This window comes from Notechis scutatus, chromosome 4, assembly GCF_049901735.1.
Source record: "Notechis scutatus isolate UNSWTSFEM ecotype Mainland chromosome 4, rNotScu1.2, whole genome shotgun sequence".
Lineage (NCBI taxonomy): Eukaryota > Metazoa > Chordata > Lepidosauria > Squamata > Elapidae > Notechis > Notechis scutatus.
The window spans coordinates 115,222,758-115,237,905 of record NC_142012.1 but is presented as its reverse complement, the minus strand read 5'-3'; the positions used below and the strand labels follow the sequence as shown (position 1 = coordinate 115,237,905).

At 35.2% G+C, this 15,148-nt stretch overlaps 1 protein-coding gene across 5 annotated transcripts in view; it reads left to right on the top strand.

Annotated features, from left to right (window-relative positions):
- The window catches only part of ATRNL1 (attractin like 1), a 530,678-nt gene that overhangs the window by 55,469 nt on the left and 460,061 nt on the right, over window positions 1-15,148 (top strand). For all 5 annotated transcript variants that reach the window (XM_087964472.1, XM_087964473.1, XM_087964474.1 and 2 more), the window contains exons 6-7: window positions 10,711-10,885; window positions 12,147-12,234. In XM_087964472.1, the coding sequence (XP_087820598.1) occupies window positions 10,711-10,885; window positions 12,147-12,234 (263 nt within the window). The remainder of the gene's footprint in view (window positions 1-10,710; window positions 10,886-12,146; window positions 12,235-15,148) is intronic.

Below are 15,148 nucleotides of genomic sequence, written 5' to 3'. Positions count from 1 at the left end.
AATTATAGGATTAATGGCTTATATGGATACAAAGAAGTCTTGGAAATGTAAATTGTATTGATGATAATCAGTTTCATGCTTTGGAAAGAAATGTTACTTTATATAAGCAAGTATAACTGTTTTTGCTTTTTAAGGAGGTAATGATTTTAGATAATGTAAGTGACATTTATTGAAGTTAAAATTTTTTGGAGTCTAGGGATCATAAAATACTTTCTTGCCAACATTCATCACTGAATGAAAGCTCTGTTTCAATTAAAGGCTAGTGAATATCAATTTTTTATTTTTATTTCTGTTCAGGAATAAAAATTCAGGTTTCTAGCTCTATGAAATCAATCTATGGACCCCAGGTTAAGAACTCTTACTTTATATAATTTATATCAATATTCTCTTGGATTGGAAAGAATAAAAAGAAATTGAACAGTTTTGCCTTTAATACAAAATCATAAACTTTCAACCTTTCCTAATTGCGAACAGCTGAATATCTATAGATTCCAGATATATAGCCTAGGAAAATTGTATTCTTTAATAGTTCTAGAGATCAATAGGGATTGCAATAGTTAGCAATCGTATTATCACTTCTTTTAACAACGCCATCATCCCTTGTGGGGTGGAGTCTGGGCAACTGAATGGAGGTAGCAGTGTTTACTGGCCAGATGCCCTTCCTGTTGCCGATGCAGAGTTTTGTTCAGCAGATATATTCTCATTGTGGCCAGAGAGAGAAATAGTTGCCTCTACCTAGGATTGAACTCACAGCCTCCTGATTGAGAGGCAAGAGCTCCATCTCTAGGCCACTGCACCACTCCAGTTGGCAATCTTATTATGCCAGCAGAAAAATGAGTAAATAGCTTATTACTGTGTACTTGAAAATGTTTATGAAAGCTTATTTCTCTCTATCTAGTAGGGACATGTGATGAACATACTATGTCTTAGTACTTTACTTCTTGTGTGAGAGGTAGCATGTTCTCTTTTGAGCTTTACAAGTTGGAGAAAATACGTGGTGTGCCATATGACGTAATGAGGAAGACAAATCTGTTCCTGTCTTATTATTTGCTGCTGAGAAAGGGAAAGGATTTACAGATTTTCTTTAATGAGTGATTCACAAACATCTTCCATCAAAAGAAAGTGTTCCTCTGTTGTTCATATAGCTCTTGAAACTAGGTAGTGGCTAGGTTCATCAGCTTATAAATCACTAATACAGTTTTATTTGGTTTTGTCTAAACAAAGCAGCCAATAGACTTTGTTTAAAATGACTGTTTTTTTTATTCATGTTTGTATGAATCCAGCACTGCTAGCATTCATAAGGTAATTGCTTTTGGAAAGAAGGCATAATAAAGGAAAATATACCCTATGGATAGGTTCACACAGTGGAGTTTGGGTTTTGCCTGAGCATGATCTGATCTGAACGCAGCCTTTTGTGATTTGTAAACTATGGTCAATACCTTAGCTTACATTATAAAGTCATAACATTCTTTCTTTCTCTTATTGACACCTGGAAAAGCTACTTATGCTCTCCTTATACCTTACTATTTGAAGGAAATTCTTTACAGTTTAAATGGGAATTGGAAGGAATTTATAAGCATGTTACAGAATTACTATCGAGGATTTATTTCCTTTTTATGAGGCTGGGCTGTTTGAAATACTTTTTTTGTTTTTGGGCGGGAGTTTTTGGTAATGACTTTTGTGTGTGTGTGTGTGTGTGTGTAGGAAAACACTAGTCCTTCATGCACACTATTTGAGTAATGCATACTCATTAGATTGATGCTGAAAAACTTGGATGCTTGTAACTAACCAACTGATTTATTTTATATTTAAGTGTTACACTGTGTTTTATATGAACCTCAATTAAGCTGATGGAGATTTGACATACTAAAGATAAATGCATTTCAACTTTCAGTTCTGCAAACTGATATGAACACAAAACTATTTCAGAAAAATATATTTCATGAAATAATGGATCAAAGAGATTTGCTAGAGTCAGTCAAAATAAGTATTGGAACCAAAACACCCCCAATATCATGAATAGGTACCATGTTCATAAAAACACCAAGATGTTAAAGATTTAGTCATCAGCTACTTCTTTTCCTCCTTCTTTACACACATCTAGGAATTTTTATCTTCTCTCTTTCATTTGGGAGGAGGAGATTTAATGCTTTCTTTCCCAGCTCAATTTTCTCCTTCATCCTGTGGCTGTGTCTTAAAGAAAAAGATGGCATTATTGACATTATAATTATTATACTGAGGTATGGTTTTACTGGTATAATTCATAAATTAGTTTATAAAATTGCCTTGATCACAATTTGAACAGTGGTTTATAGAAAGTTAACAGAAACATAGCAAGTTGTCTGGAAGTGTTTCACATGAACCCTGGTCATATTTCCAACTCTACTTAATAATTATTAAAATGTTGCAAAGTAGCACTCAGATTCCTTTTTGTCTTCTAGATAGACAACTGTTTTCACACTACTTTGTGACATTTATTTTTTATGAAATTGCTGTGAGGGTTGAATGAAAAGTAATGCTTCCATCTCCGTAATGTTAGTTTAAATAGGTATATTTTAATAAATGAAACAGGAAAACTCCGCACTTTGTCTCTTCAACCAGGTCCTGACAGTTTTTTTTACCTCCTCATTTGGGTGAAACAAATGCCTATGAAGATATTCCCTCAATGTTGGGAGAAGGTAGAAGTCAAATGATGCCAAATGTGAACTGTATGATGGATGGGGTAAGACAATGAGATCCAACTTCACATAATTGCCTCTTGGGTGGCTCATGAGGTATGAGGCCTAGAGTTGTTGTGTTGCAGCAAAATTTAGTTTTTGTTATTTCAAACTCTACTTAATAATTATTAAAATGTTGCAAAGTAGCACTCAGGCAGGTTCAAAGAAATATGTGTGAATAACATCGTATATGATCTCAGGAAAAGTAAGCCCAAGTCTTCCTGCTGAAAACTAATTTTATTCTGCAGGTGAATCTTTGTGATAATATTCCATGGATTTACACTTTGTTTCCAAGTCAGTGATGAAGCCATGTTTCATCAGCTGTCATTTCTTCATGTGAAACTGTGAAGAAAATTCTTACCTTTGTTCTTGTACAGTGACAAATGCTGGCAAATGTCAACTCCTGACATTTTTCTTCTTGCCATCAGTATTTGAGGAACTCATCTTGAATAAACCTTCCAATATTTAGGAACATCAGTTATGTGACCAGGGTTCATGTGAAATGCCAAGTTTGATTTAGTTTCTCAGCTTCCATCACTTGTCCATAAACACTTCATCAACCTTTCTGATGTGAAATTTGTGCTGTTTCAGGTTGTCCATTTTGATCTTTATCAATTTGTGATCTTTATTACAAATGCATTCTTCCAAGTTCAATTGTTTGGCACAGTGATGGACAGTATTAATATCAAAACAATTATCATAAATAATCTGCATTTAGTGGTGAGTTTCAACCAGAGGGATTTTCTTGGCAGTCAAAAATTTCAATCACAGTATATTGCTTAAACTATAGCAATGAGCATATCATGAAAAATGACTTCACTTTTGCTCGCAGCAAATTTCTGCTAACTGAAGGAAAGAGCTAATGTGAAAGAACATATCAGAGCTTCTAATATATCAATATTGCCTTCTGCTTTAGTCTTAAGACATTGGAGTCATTATTCTTTACTCAACGCTCATATATTTAATAATCCAAAATTTGAAAGAGAGTTTGCTGTATTATGATTGTAGCCGCTAACTTCAACTTTAATCAAAATTGGTATCAATAGAATCTTATTGTAAAATTACTTATACCCTTGTGGAGTTGGCAGTATCACAACAATTATTCATGAATTGCTATTTATTTCATCTTACAGACATTTGTAAAACAATTATTCCACTCTTACTATCCCACTCTTACAATTTTTCAGGTATTTTGAATTTTTTTCTATTTGCAGATTGAGATGAACTTGTGACAATAAAAATGGGAACTGTTAACATCTGTTCTTTTTCTTTTTTAAATCTCCTTTGTGGCATATTCCCACAAAAATATTTTTTCATGTTCTGACCCGTTATTTTATAATGGGTATTTTTTTGTCTTTTAAGTTTTGGCCATTCTGATGCCATACTGTGAGTGAAACAAAATAGCTTTCCATTATGAAATTGCTAAGGCCACCTAGTCAAGCATATTTGAAAAATGTGTCTCTTGCTGACACGGTATCCCTGTCCGGCAATTCTATTGTATATGATCATTTAAGGTATACTTATTTGCAAAAAACAAGTTGGGGAGTGCCTTCAAGGCAGCACTGACTAGCCCAAGATCATGGTTTCTGGCCTGCTATCTTAACCTCCAAATTCTTTTGAAGTTAATTTTCATAGAAGGAATAAAAACCAAAACTTTCTTTGGAATGACTTTTTTTCAGTCAGATTTAATCTTAAGTATATTTAATATATTCTATTTATCTTATACAAAGTCAGTTTGATGCAGTGGTTAAGTACCAGTCTAGAAGTAAGAAGACTGAGTTCTAGTCCTACTTGAGGCACAAAGCCAGCTGTGTGTCCTTGGGCCAGTCACTTTCTCTCAACTCATTACAAACCACTTCTAAAATCTTGCTAAGAAAACTACAGGGACTTGTTTAAGTTATTGCCAGGGGTTATCATTGGCTCAAAGGCACAAAATAAAATTAAGTCATAAATAACTTAAAAGCTAGCAGTGAAAGGCGCCTGACAAACTATGGCAAAGTATTCCGAAATTTAGATTCTGCAGTGCATAAGGTTTTCTAACCAACCTAGTATCTATTAAAAAAGGGCAAGAGAAGAAGGTTGAAATTTGGGTGGCTTATGGTGGCATGAAGAAAAAAATGTACCGTATTTGCCGGCGTATAAGAGCGACTTTTTGCCCTGAAAAACATGCCTCAATTGGGGGTCGTCGTATATGCCGGGTCGTCTTATACGCCGGCAAATAGTAATTAGGAAGCACTGCGGCTGCCCGTGGCTGAGGCACTTTGCGCACCGTGGAAAGCGAATCCCGTGAAGCCGAAAGGGCAGCCAGCCTTCTCCCAGCTCCCAAGGAACGAGGCTCGCACCGCCCGAGCTCACGCTGAGGTATCCGGCTGGGGCTGTCAGGAGTTGTTACCGCTGGCGCTGGCTCGCAGCGGCTCCAATCCCGCGTTGCCTCAGGAAGGGAAGGCAAAACCAGGAGCCGCTGCTGCCATTACAAAGCGCCGCCCGCGGCTCTTCCTTTTTGCCTTTCCCTTCCCGAGGCAATGCGGGACTGGAACCAGCGAACCCCGCGCTGTGCGGTAACAACTCCTGACAGCCCCAGCCGGATACCTCAGCGGAGCCGGGCGGTCGACCTCGTTTCCTTAGGAGCTGGGAGAAGGCTGGCTGCTCCTTCGACTCACGAGATTCATTCCACGATGCACAAATGCCTCAAAAAAAAAAGTGTAAAAAGTGGAGGGCGTGCGGAAGAGGGGCGCAGTATATAACAAACTATATTTTGAGTGGAAATGTTGGGGGTCGTCTTATACGCCGGGTCGTCTTATACGCCGGCATATACGGTAAAAGAAAACAATAAGGATAAGAATTAAGTGAAGCTTAGTGTTAGTAGATTGAACCAGAATAGAAAGTGGTTTTAAATATAGTGTGAATTAAATATAATGTGAAGAGAGATAATGAGAAATGGAGGGAATAAATTAGAGCTGTCTGTACAAGTACATGCACTGTGATTGTTGCAATAGATAATTAAAACAATGCACTATCTCAGGGGAAGAAGTTAAATTTTAATTCTTAATTGCGTTTCAGATATTTCTTTAAAATATTTATAAAGATAGAAAATTTTATCATAAAACATTTTAGTTTTTAATACCTGCTTTTAAAAAATGAAATATTAATACAAAGTTATGCAAACTTCGATCTATTCAATAGTTACACCAATGCGTTTGGTTCATATTATAAAGAGTTTATTTAGTATTCTAATATATCTTTTTAAACAATTGTGACCTCTGGTGGATATAGTGAAATGAACATCTGCAATGGTAATCAAAATAAAGTGTGAAAAACTATTATTGTTCAAGCTATTTTTAAAATATCATTTTAAAATAAATTCTAATAAAACTGTATTAGTGAATTATTAATGTTTCAATTACAGATTTGTATAAATTTCAGTAATGTTCAATCTGCATATTCTAGCATTGCTGTCTTACATATACTGACATAAGGAAGAACTGGAAAACGCAGCCTGTTGTACATTAGTCATAATGATATACAGAATCATTTAGGCACAAGTTTAGCTCTTTTAGCAGTGGAAAGAAATTAGAGATTCTTTTTTATTATTATTAAGAAACTTTTTTACATCAATATTCAAAATATTCAATATTCAAATATTCCATCAGTTCAAATATAATCAAAGCGAAGTGTTTAAAAATGCAGTGATAAACCATATCTCTAATTCAGATTAGCAGAAATATTGCATTATCAGTTTTGGAATTGTAGTCTATTAAGGTATAATATAATGATATAAGTTGTCTAGAGCCTTTAAAATCAGTCCTGTCTAAATTTATACCAAATTAGCTCCAGGTTAGTTTATAAGAGGTAGCCAGCCATTAAGTAAAAATGTTTTTCAGACAATGAATAATAAATTCAGTCTGTCATTGTTTAATTATACCAATTTTTCTTTACACTGTCTTGCTTGGAAAATTGCTTGGAGCTCTATTTTTTTAGATTTGTATATGACAATATTTAAATATGGTAATTAAATCTATATTGTCCTATATCAATTGCTCTAGAAATATACTACTGTTCAGTAGGAGGTTGCAGAAATTCAGGTTTGAGAGCTAAAATTTAAGTTGAAATATGTTTGGATAGTGTAGCACTTGTCACGGGCATTTAAAGCTTATGCCCTTTTCTGGTCTCTTGTCCTCCATGCCTGATGAATGATTCTGAGCAATATGGCTTTAATTTAAGACATTCCCAATCTGTGTAACATATGTCTCTATCTGGGGTCCATATCAGGTTTTCTATTTGAATATGCATCTCTATCCATCTGTATCCATCACTATGAATGTTTCTTTTTATAATAGGTTTGATCAGGGCAAATGTCTGTTATCCCTGGTATGTCATTGATGGTACTGGAATAAATAATGGTGCTCGTAGTCACATTTCACAATCTGGAATTTATAGAAAAAGTTGGAAAGTTGGTGTTTTGGGATGCTTTTGCTATTTAGAATCAAAATTCTGTAACAGGACTCAGGCATCAAATACTGATAAGTATTTCCTTGCATATTTGTCTAACAGACTTATCAAAGTAGTATAGCATGTGAAAATTGGTAGTTTGTAAAACAACTTACAGTAGATATCTTCAGATTTGCAAGCTGTGATGTGAGCTTGTACTAATTCTCTTCTTTTGGCTAGGATATGTATACAGATGTATAATTCCTCCTGGTTCAGGCATACAAATTTAATTAGATTATAATTGTTTATAAAATTGTGTGGTGATAAATATCCATTAGCAGCAATAAAAGCAGTTGCTACTATATGTTGTGATATAAGAGCTTACATATCTCCAATGTACTGAATCCTACCTATTTTTGTGTGTGTGTGCGTGTGTGTGTGTACGTGTGCATGCATGCGTGTGTGTGCGTGCATGTGTACACGTCTTTTGATATAAAGAGCTGTCCAGAGTACTGGACCAAGAAAACTAGCATTTATATTTCCTGTAAATGTAAAGATGATCAATGTAGATGTCAACTTTTACATTCTGATAATTCACTGCTGTTAGGAATGTAAGTCACCTAACAGCTATTTGGGTTAGAAATATATAAACCAGGATAAACATTTTAAAACTGTAACTTTAAGAAAATGCAAAACTGTAATTAGGTGTGGTTTTTCAAACATCCATAAGATGGAGCCAGAAACCTGGATTGTTTTAGTCTTAGTCTGAGTCTCAGAAGAGAGTGTGTCTGAGTGTATCTCTGTTTTCCTTCTGTTGGAAAGTATTGCTGTTGCTCCATTTTCTTCTAATTGACTGATATTACTGGATTTAATGTAAGTCTGATACTGAACTGTTTTTGACACTGGAATTTGATATTTGGATAATCCCTGGATTGAAAACTGACTGATTTAACTTGTGAATGACTTTGGATTGCTTATCTTGGACTTTGCTTAAACCTTTCTGGAAGTAAAAACCTACATTTACTGTACAGTGTATCTGTGTGCTCTGTGTGTATTATTCCAACACTACTCTCAAATACGTCTCCCTGTATGCGCTCATTCTCCTAACGGAGAATTACCTCAACAACTGCTATTAATTAATTAATATTGAAAAAAAAAAAAAAAAAAAGCCAGGGGAAAAAGAAAAAAAAAAAGGAAGAAAAAAAAAAAAAAAAGGCCCCACCCCCCCCCCCCCCCCCCCAACCCAAAAACCCCCCCCAACCCCCCCCCCCCCCCCAAACCCCCCCAAAAAAAAAGAAGGGAAAAAAAAAGAGAGAAAAAAAAGAAAAAAAAAAAGAAAAAAGGGGGGGAAAAAAAAAAAGGCCCAAAAAAAAAAAAACCAAAAAAAAAAAAAAAAACCCCCCCCCCCAACCCCCCCCCCCCCCCCCCCCCCCCCCCCCCCCCCCCCCCCCCCCCCCCCCCCCCCCCCCCCCCCCCCCCCCCCCCCCCCCCCCCCCCCCCCCCCCCCCCCCCCCCCCCCCCCCCCCCCCCCCCCCCCCCCCCCCCCCCCCCCCCCCCCCCCCCCCCCCCCCCCCCCCCCCCCCCCCCCCCCCCCCCCCCCCCCCCCCCCCCCCCCCCCCCCCCCCCCCCCACCCCCCCGAGACAATTTGCAGCATTCTTTATTGCAGGGAATGAACCTGCATATTACCAGCACTCTTCATTCAAAGGCGATCTCAAAAGAGAACAGAATACCGAGATCAGATTGGGGTTAATTGTAGGGAGGATGATTTATTTTGTTTTCTTTGTTTCTATTCTATGTTTGATAGGGTCAATTGACTATAAAGTTTTCTTCTAAAATTTAATATTGAGTGAAATAAATTTGAGGATTGAATAAGTAATGTGTAAGTTTTAAGCAGGTATAATTTTTTTAATTAAGCAACTATAAATTCTTATTGTGTACATTTTATTTGGTATTTCTATAAATAATTATTTTGAAGGCTGTTCCTGTTGATTTACAAGATAATTTTTAAAATTAAACAAAGTAGCAGGAAGTACTATGAAAAAACCCCATTTTCAAACAGCTTTTTTTCTGGTAGAATGGGATGAAATTTGGAGATAAAGTGGAGCTTTATATTCAGTCCTGCCAAATTTCATATAAATTTATGAGAGGTTTCAATCTTTAAAACTGGCTTTATTTTTAATGCATGGCATGCTTACTTGGATAAAAGTCAGTAAAATTACTGCAATAATTATACCAGATGTAGGATTCAATTTTTTTTACAACCGGTTCTGTGGGCGTGGCTTGGTGGGTGTGGCAGAGAAAGGATACTGTAAAATCTCTAGTCAGAGATGGTATTTACTGGTTCTCTGAATTACTCAAAATTTCCGCTACTGGTTCTCCAGAACTGGTCAGAGCCTGCTGAATACCACCTCTGAATTGTACCTAGTATGCAGGGAATATCTATCACATATTGAGGAATTTGGAGACAAAGAGATTAGGTGTTGATAATAACTATGAATGCATAAAGTTGTGTGGTTAAATAGTCTTGTAATGCCAGAATCTTAATAGAGCCTACAGAAAATAAACAAATCACGTGGAACATTGTTTTATTATAAAAATAAAATAATCAAAGAAATTGCTTGTCAAAAGGCATCTAGACCCAATTCAGAGTGTTGGCTTGTTGAAAGTTCTGCCTGATTTGAAGTTAATGGGGATACAGCCTTTTCTGTAAAAGATCCCACAGTATGGAATACATGTACCCAGAAGTACATACAATTCCTGCTTGCTGCATCTTCATAACAAAATGATTTAATAGGAAGGTACTCTCAGTCCCAGCTGATAGCTGTGGGTGCCTATCTTGTATTTTATCCTACATGTTAACTTTATTTGATTTTTTGATTAATTGTTGGTTTGATAAATGATTTTGATTTAGTTATGTTTTTCATTTTGTTTGGTGTTGTAAACAGTCCAGGATTCTTTTGGATTGGGTTTAGTTATAAGTGCTTTAAAATGAAGAAACTCAAATCTAAATAGGTCAGGGAGTTTTTAAAATTCTAGATGAATTGGGGTTTGTTTATTGTTGACTAAATCATAGAATACAGTAGTTTTATGTGTAATATACTCACTTTCATAATTACTGTGCTGCATCAGATTACAATAAACTGGATGAATTATAGGAAAAAAAATATTTTAAACATGAATATATTTTTCTTGTATATAATAGAGTGTGTAATTTACCACTTGGTGTCACTGTTCTTCACAGTCTTCTTCCATAAGGTAAAAATAATAGAAAAGCATATCTTCTGTATGCCTTTAAAATATTCTTTTAAATATATGAAAATATTTACAGTAAAAATAAAATTTGTCATCTTAGAAACTAAACTAACATGCCATTTAAAATACATGAGTATGCAATTTGTTAAATTTTTAAAATGTCTACATGCATTGAGTATTCTACAATATATGAGGTTGGCTCACTTTATATATTGTACTATCTCAGTTGTAATTACTATCAAAAATTGTTGTGATTGAATTAATAAGAGTACACCCCAGGTGTGATTTTCTCTCCCTCTGTATTTTAAACAGGTCCTGATTGTTCTTTGAATGTCCCCTCAATGGAATCATATTGGATTCTGCCTAACGTGAAACCATTTAGTCCATCTGTGAGCAGGGCTTCGCATAAGGCAGTTCTTCATGGAAAGTTTATGTGGGTAATTGGTGGATATGCATTTAATTACAGTACCTTCCAGATGGTATTAAAGTAAGTTATTGCTTTTCTTAATTTTGTTTGAATTTTGTGTAAGTTGTTGAAAATTAATGAAAAGCATCTCTCTCTCTTCTATGCCTGTCTTGCCTTCTTGCTGCCTCATGGTTCAGTTCAGACCTTCCAGAAAGAGAGATGATTGAAAGTGAAGTGTTGTGGATTAATGAACTAAACTGGAGAGGGCTTGAGGGGGGAACAAGGTGTGGTAAGGCTGTATGCTTTTATATTTGGTTTATATACATGAATTAAAAATAAAAGCTTCAGAGCTAACTTAAATGATGCAAAACTCTGCATTGACATGGACATTACCATTGTCCTTGTCTTTCCTCAAGGAAGTAAAAATTGCAGAAATCTAGGGATTCACATACACACGTGTGTGTATCCAAGCGCACGTGTGTGCGTCCATCCAAATATAGCAAGACTTGATTTATTCCTTTTTGAAGTTTGCTTCCATTTGTAAGATTTTCTGTTTCAATCGGACTATAATATTGGAAGAAACTTCTGTACATTTGCAAAAGCATTTTCATAGATAAATGTCCATTTTATCTCTAAAATTCATTTCTTTGAATTACACTGAGATAGGCCTGACAAAGAAAAGTCTATTCTTCATTGTCTCCAGACTAAGAAACTTGTTTGGGAGCTGCATTTTAGCTGCATTTTCTTATTTTAAAAATTATCTATAACGTGGTATTTCTTCCACCAGGATTTTAATTAGAAAATTGTATTCTTTTTAATGTATGCCTTCATATTTTAGATCTTGTTTTTTAAACTTGGAATACTTGATTAACAAATATAATTCTGCTATGCTTAAAGTCTTGGGAGGGATAATAAATATCTTTAAGTTCAGTGAAAACCAGCTTGGGTTGCTGGCACTGCCAATGCTTTCATACAACTGATGATATTTTTTGACATGGGTTTCATGAAACACACAAAACTACACCTACAAAATAAATTTCTGCAACTTTCAGAAAATGGTCACTTCCTGATTCAAGATAAGCCATAAACCCAATGAGAAAAACAATCAATAATCAATTGAAAATCTTGTTTGAAAATTTATTCATTTTTAAACGTGTTTTATTGGTTAAAAATATTGGTGGGATAAGGAAAAGTTGCAAAAATTAATTTCTAATTTATTATATTTATTAGATGTTATATGGCATATCAGGAAGAAACAGAAAATGATATTTTAATTTGTAAGCATAGACAAGTCTATAATTTTGCTTATAGATAATAAACTATTTGTTTATTCACTTTTTAGCTATAATTTGGAAAGCAGCATTTGGAATGTGGTGCCTATATTGAAAGGACCCCTTCAGAGATATGGACATACTATTGCTTTATATCAGGTTTGTTTGTACATCAGAATTAAATTCGAAAGATTCTTTTCCTCCTTCTCCTCCTCATCCCCCCGCCCCCTCTGATTCTAACTCAGCCAGCTCGGTGGCGCAGTGGATAGAGTGAAGTACTGCAGGCTACTTCTGCTGACAGCCAACTGCCTATAAGTTGGCAGATCAAATTTCACCAGGCTCAAGGTTGACTCAGCCTCCCATCCTTCTGAGGTAGATAAAATGAGGACCCAGATTGTTCGGGGCAATATTCTGACCCTGTAAACTTCTTAGAGAGGACTGTAAAGCACTTTGAAGTAGTATATAAGTCTAAGTGCTATTGCTATTGCTATCCAGCTCAACTCATTCTTATAATGTTCTATATGACATATTGTAGTAACACTGTTCTGAAGGTATTTTAGAATTCTGTATTTAGAATTCTGAATCAAGGGTACATTTTTCTCATTTCATATTAGAATAAAACACCATTCCATGAAATAACTGTGCAGTTATGACACACTTTCTGACTTAAGTGGGGAATTCTGTATTTTATATAGAATACAAAGTGACTCTATCCTTCGTGATCTTATTAGATAGTAGATAGACATTGGGATATGCAGTCCCATAGGCAAACTCTCAACTCTGTGATATCTAGCTCTTTGAATTACACTAGGAAGTCAGCCAACATCCAGTGCAGTTCTAGTAGAAGTTTTATTTTGGACAACTTGGCATGCATGCCACTGCTTGAGCAGCTGTATTGTGGAACTGGTAAATTTCCTAGATGGGTAGATCCCTTAGTACAGATTTGAAGCATTCTGTTTATCTGCCACATACTTTACTTCAATTGTGTACTATTCTTGGTGCATTTAGCGCCAACTTTCAACTCAGAATTCACTCAAAAGCCTGTTTATTTTTATATGTGCATTTTCAAAATTAATGAACTATAATAAGCTTTTTTTCCTGCCATTCCCAGTGATAAATATTTTCCTCTCAATTGCATTCATTGTCAGCCTTGTGAGGTAGATCAGACAGGAAGAATGGCCAGCTGAGCTAATTCTATTTTATTGAGAGATTACATTATTAAGTCTTGCAAATCTAAAAGTACATTTCATCCCTATTCCCTTTAAAGTAAAAAAATGGTCCCTTCTGAGCTGTTCACATTCATACTAAGGCTAAATTGTCTTTTCTTCTCCCTGCCTCTAGGATGATTCCCACATACTGTTATATTCATTCTGAATATAACATTTTTCTAAACCTTGGTATCTCTTTCAGTGTAAATGGAATCCTTGATCCCACTGTCCCACAAACTTTATTCTATTTTATTAAAAATAATAATCATGTGTTTCCCCATATTAATCATTCTAGAATTATATCTCCTTTTAACAATTTTTCTCCATATATGGACAGTGAGCTAATTGAGATTAACACTCTTCTGAAAGATCCATCTGTCTCCAGAACTCTTATTGACCTTTAATGCAGATTAAGCTTCTGTGCATCATTAATGTCAATCAATGTACTATGAAAGGCTGAAGATAGTTATATATAAAAATGATATGACTCTATTTAGTTGTTAACAGTAAAAATATAATATTGATTTATATAGCTGTCATTGTATATATTGCTGAATGAGCTGAAGTTCTTTAAAAAAATACTGGTACTGTTGACAGTATTGATCACCTGCTGGAAGAGAGGATGGTGGATACAAATAAGTACCCATATCAAATTGTCATTATTTTCAGCAAGTAGAATTAGTCCTGTCAGAACAAATAGCACCATCTGTTTATTGTCCATATGGCAGCCTAGTATGGCTCTTCTTGTGCTATTAGGTATTAAATGCAGTTTTTCCATTGTTTGGATTCTTTTCATCACAGTTGAAATCCTGGGAGAAATATAAACATTGTCTGGATTTTTTACAATTAAAAGGGAAACAACATTTCCATTCTGCTTCTGACTGGAAAACACTGTATAATAATATAGACTCAAACCAAAAGCAGATTTTTTAATAAAATCTTTTACATGTTTTTCTAATCTGGCAAGTTTAAAGTTAATTTAAATTTAAATTATAATGATGTGCAAGAATAGCTGGTTTAAATTGTTTAAAAACATTTAATATGGGTTTAAAAGAATTGTTGCAGTGAACATAGTGTTTCTTTAAACTGGAATTTCTTTGGGAGTTGGAGACTGATGGTTTGATTTCCAGTCATCTGCTACTCATCAACATAAGGTGTAATGATGCACAGTTAGCACGGTTAGAAGGAAGAGAAAATTATCTAATCAATAATTTTGTCTGCTTATATTACTCTTTTGGCTCTGTGGAGTTTGAATGTGATTCTAAGAAGCAATGACTTCTGGAAAAACCCAGCAATAAGACTATTAGCCTTAAGCATTTTCAGATGTGAAAAGAAAAGGATAGTATAGAAAGGAAGGATTATTAGTAAAGATGCTCTTATCATAATTTTTACAGGTTGATCCACCAATTTTTATAGAGTGAAGTAAATCTGAATGCATTCAATTGTATTTGACAGAAGATATTCAAATTGTAATGTATTGATACTAAAATGAAACTACAGGTAGTCCTCATTTAACAAACCAAAGTGGAATAAGGACTCTGCCCCTAAGTGAGGTGGTTGCTGTGTGGAAACCATAGGGTTGCAACTATGCTTTCCAACTGGAAAGATATAATAGTTTAATACCTTTGGCTTTTGTTTTGCTCCCTAACCACTCCTCTCCTTTTAGGAATCTTTGAGTATAGGTAAACCGTGATTTACGGAAGTTCATTTAATGACCATTTGAAATTACAATGCCACTGAAAAAAGTGACTTATGACCATTTTTCACACTTATGACTGTTGCAGCATTCCCATGGTCACATGATAAAAATTCGGGTGATTGACAACTGACTCATATTTATGATGATTGCAGTGTCCTATGGTTAT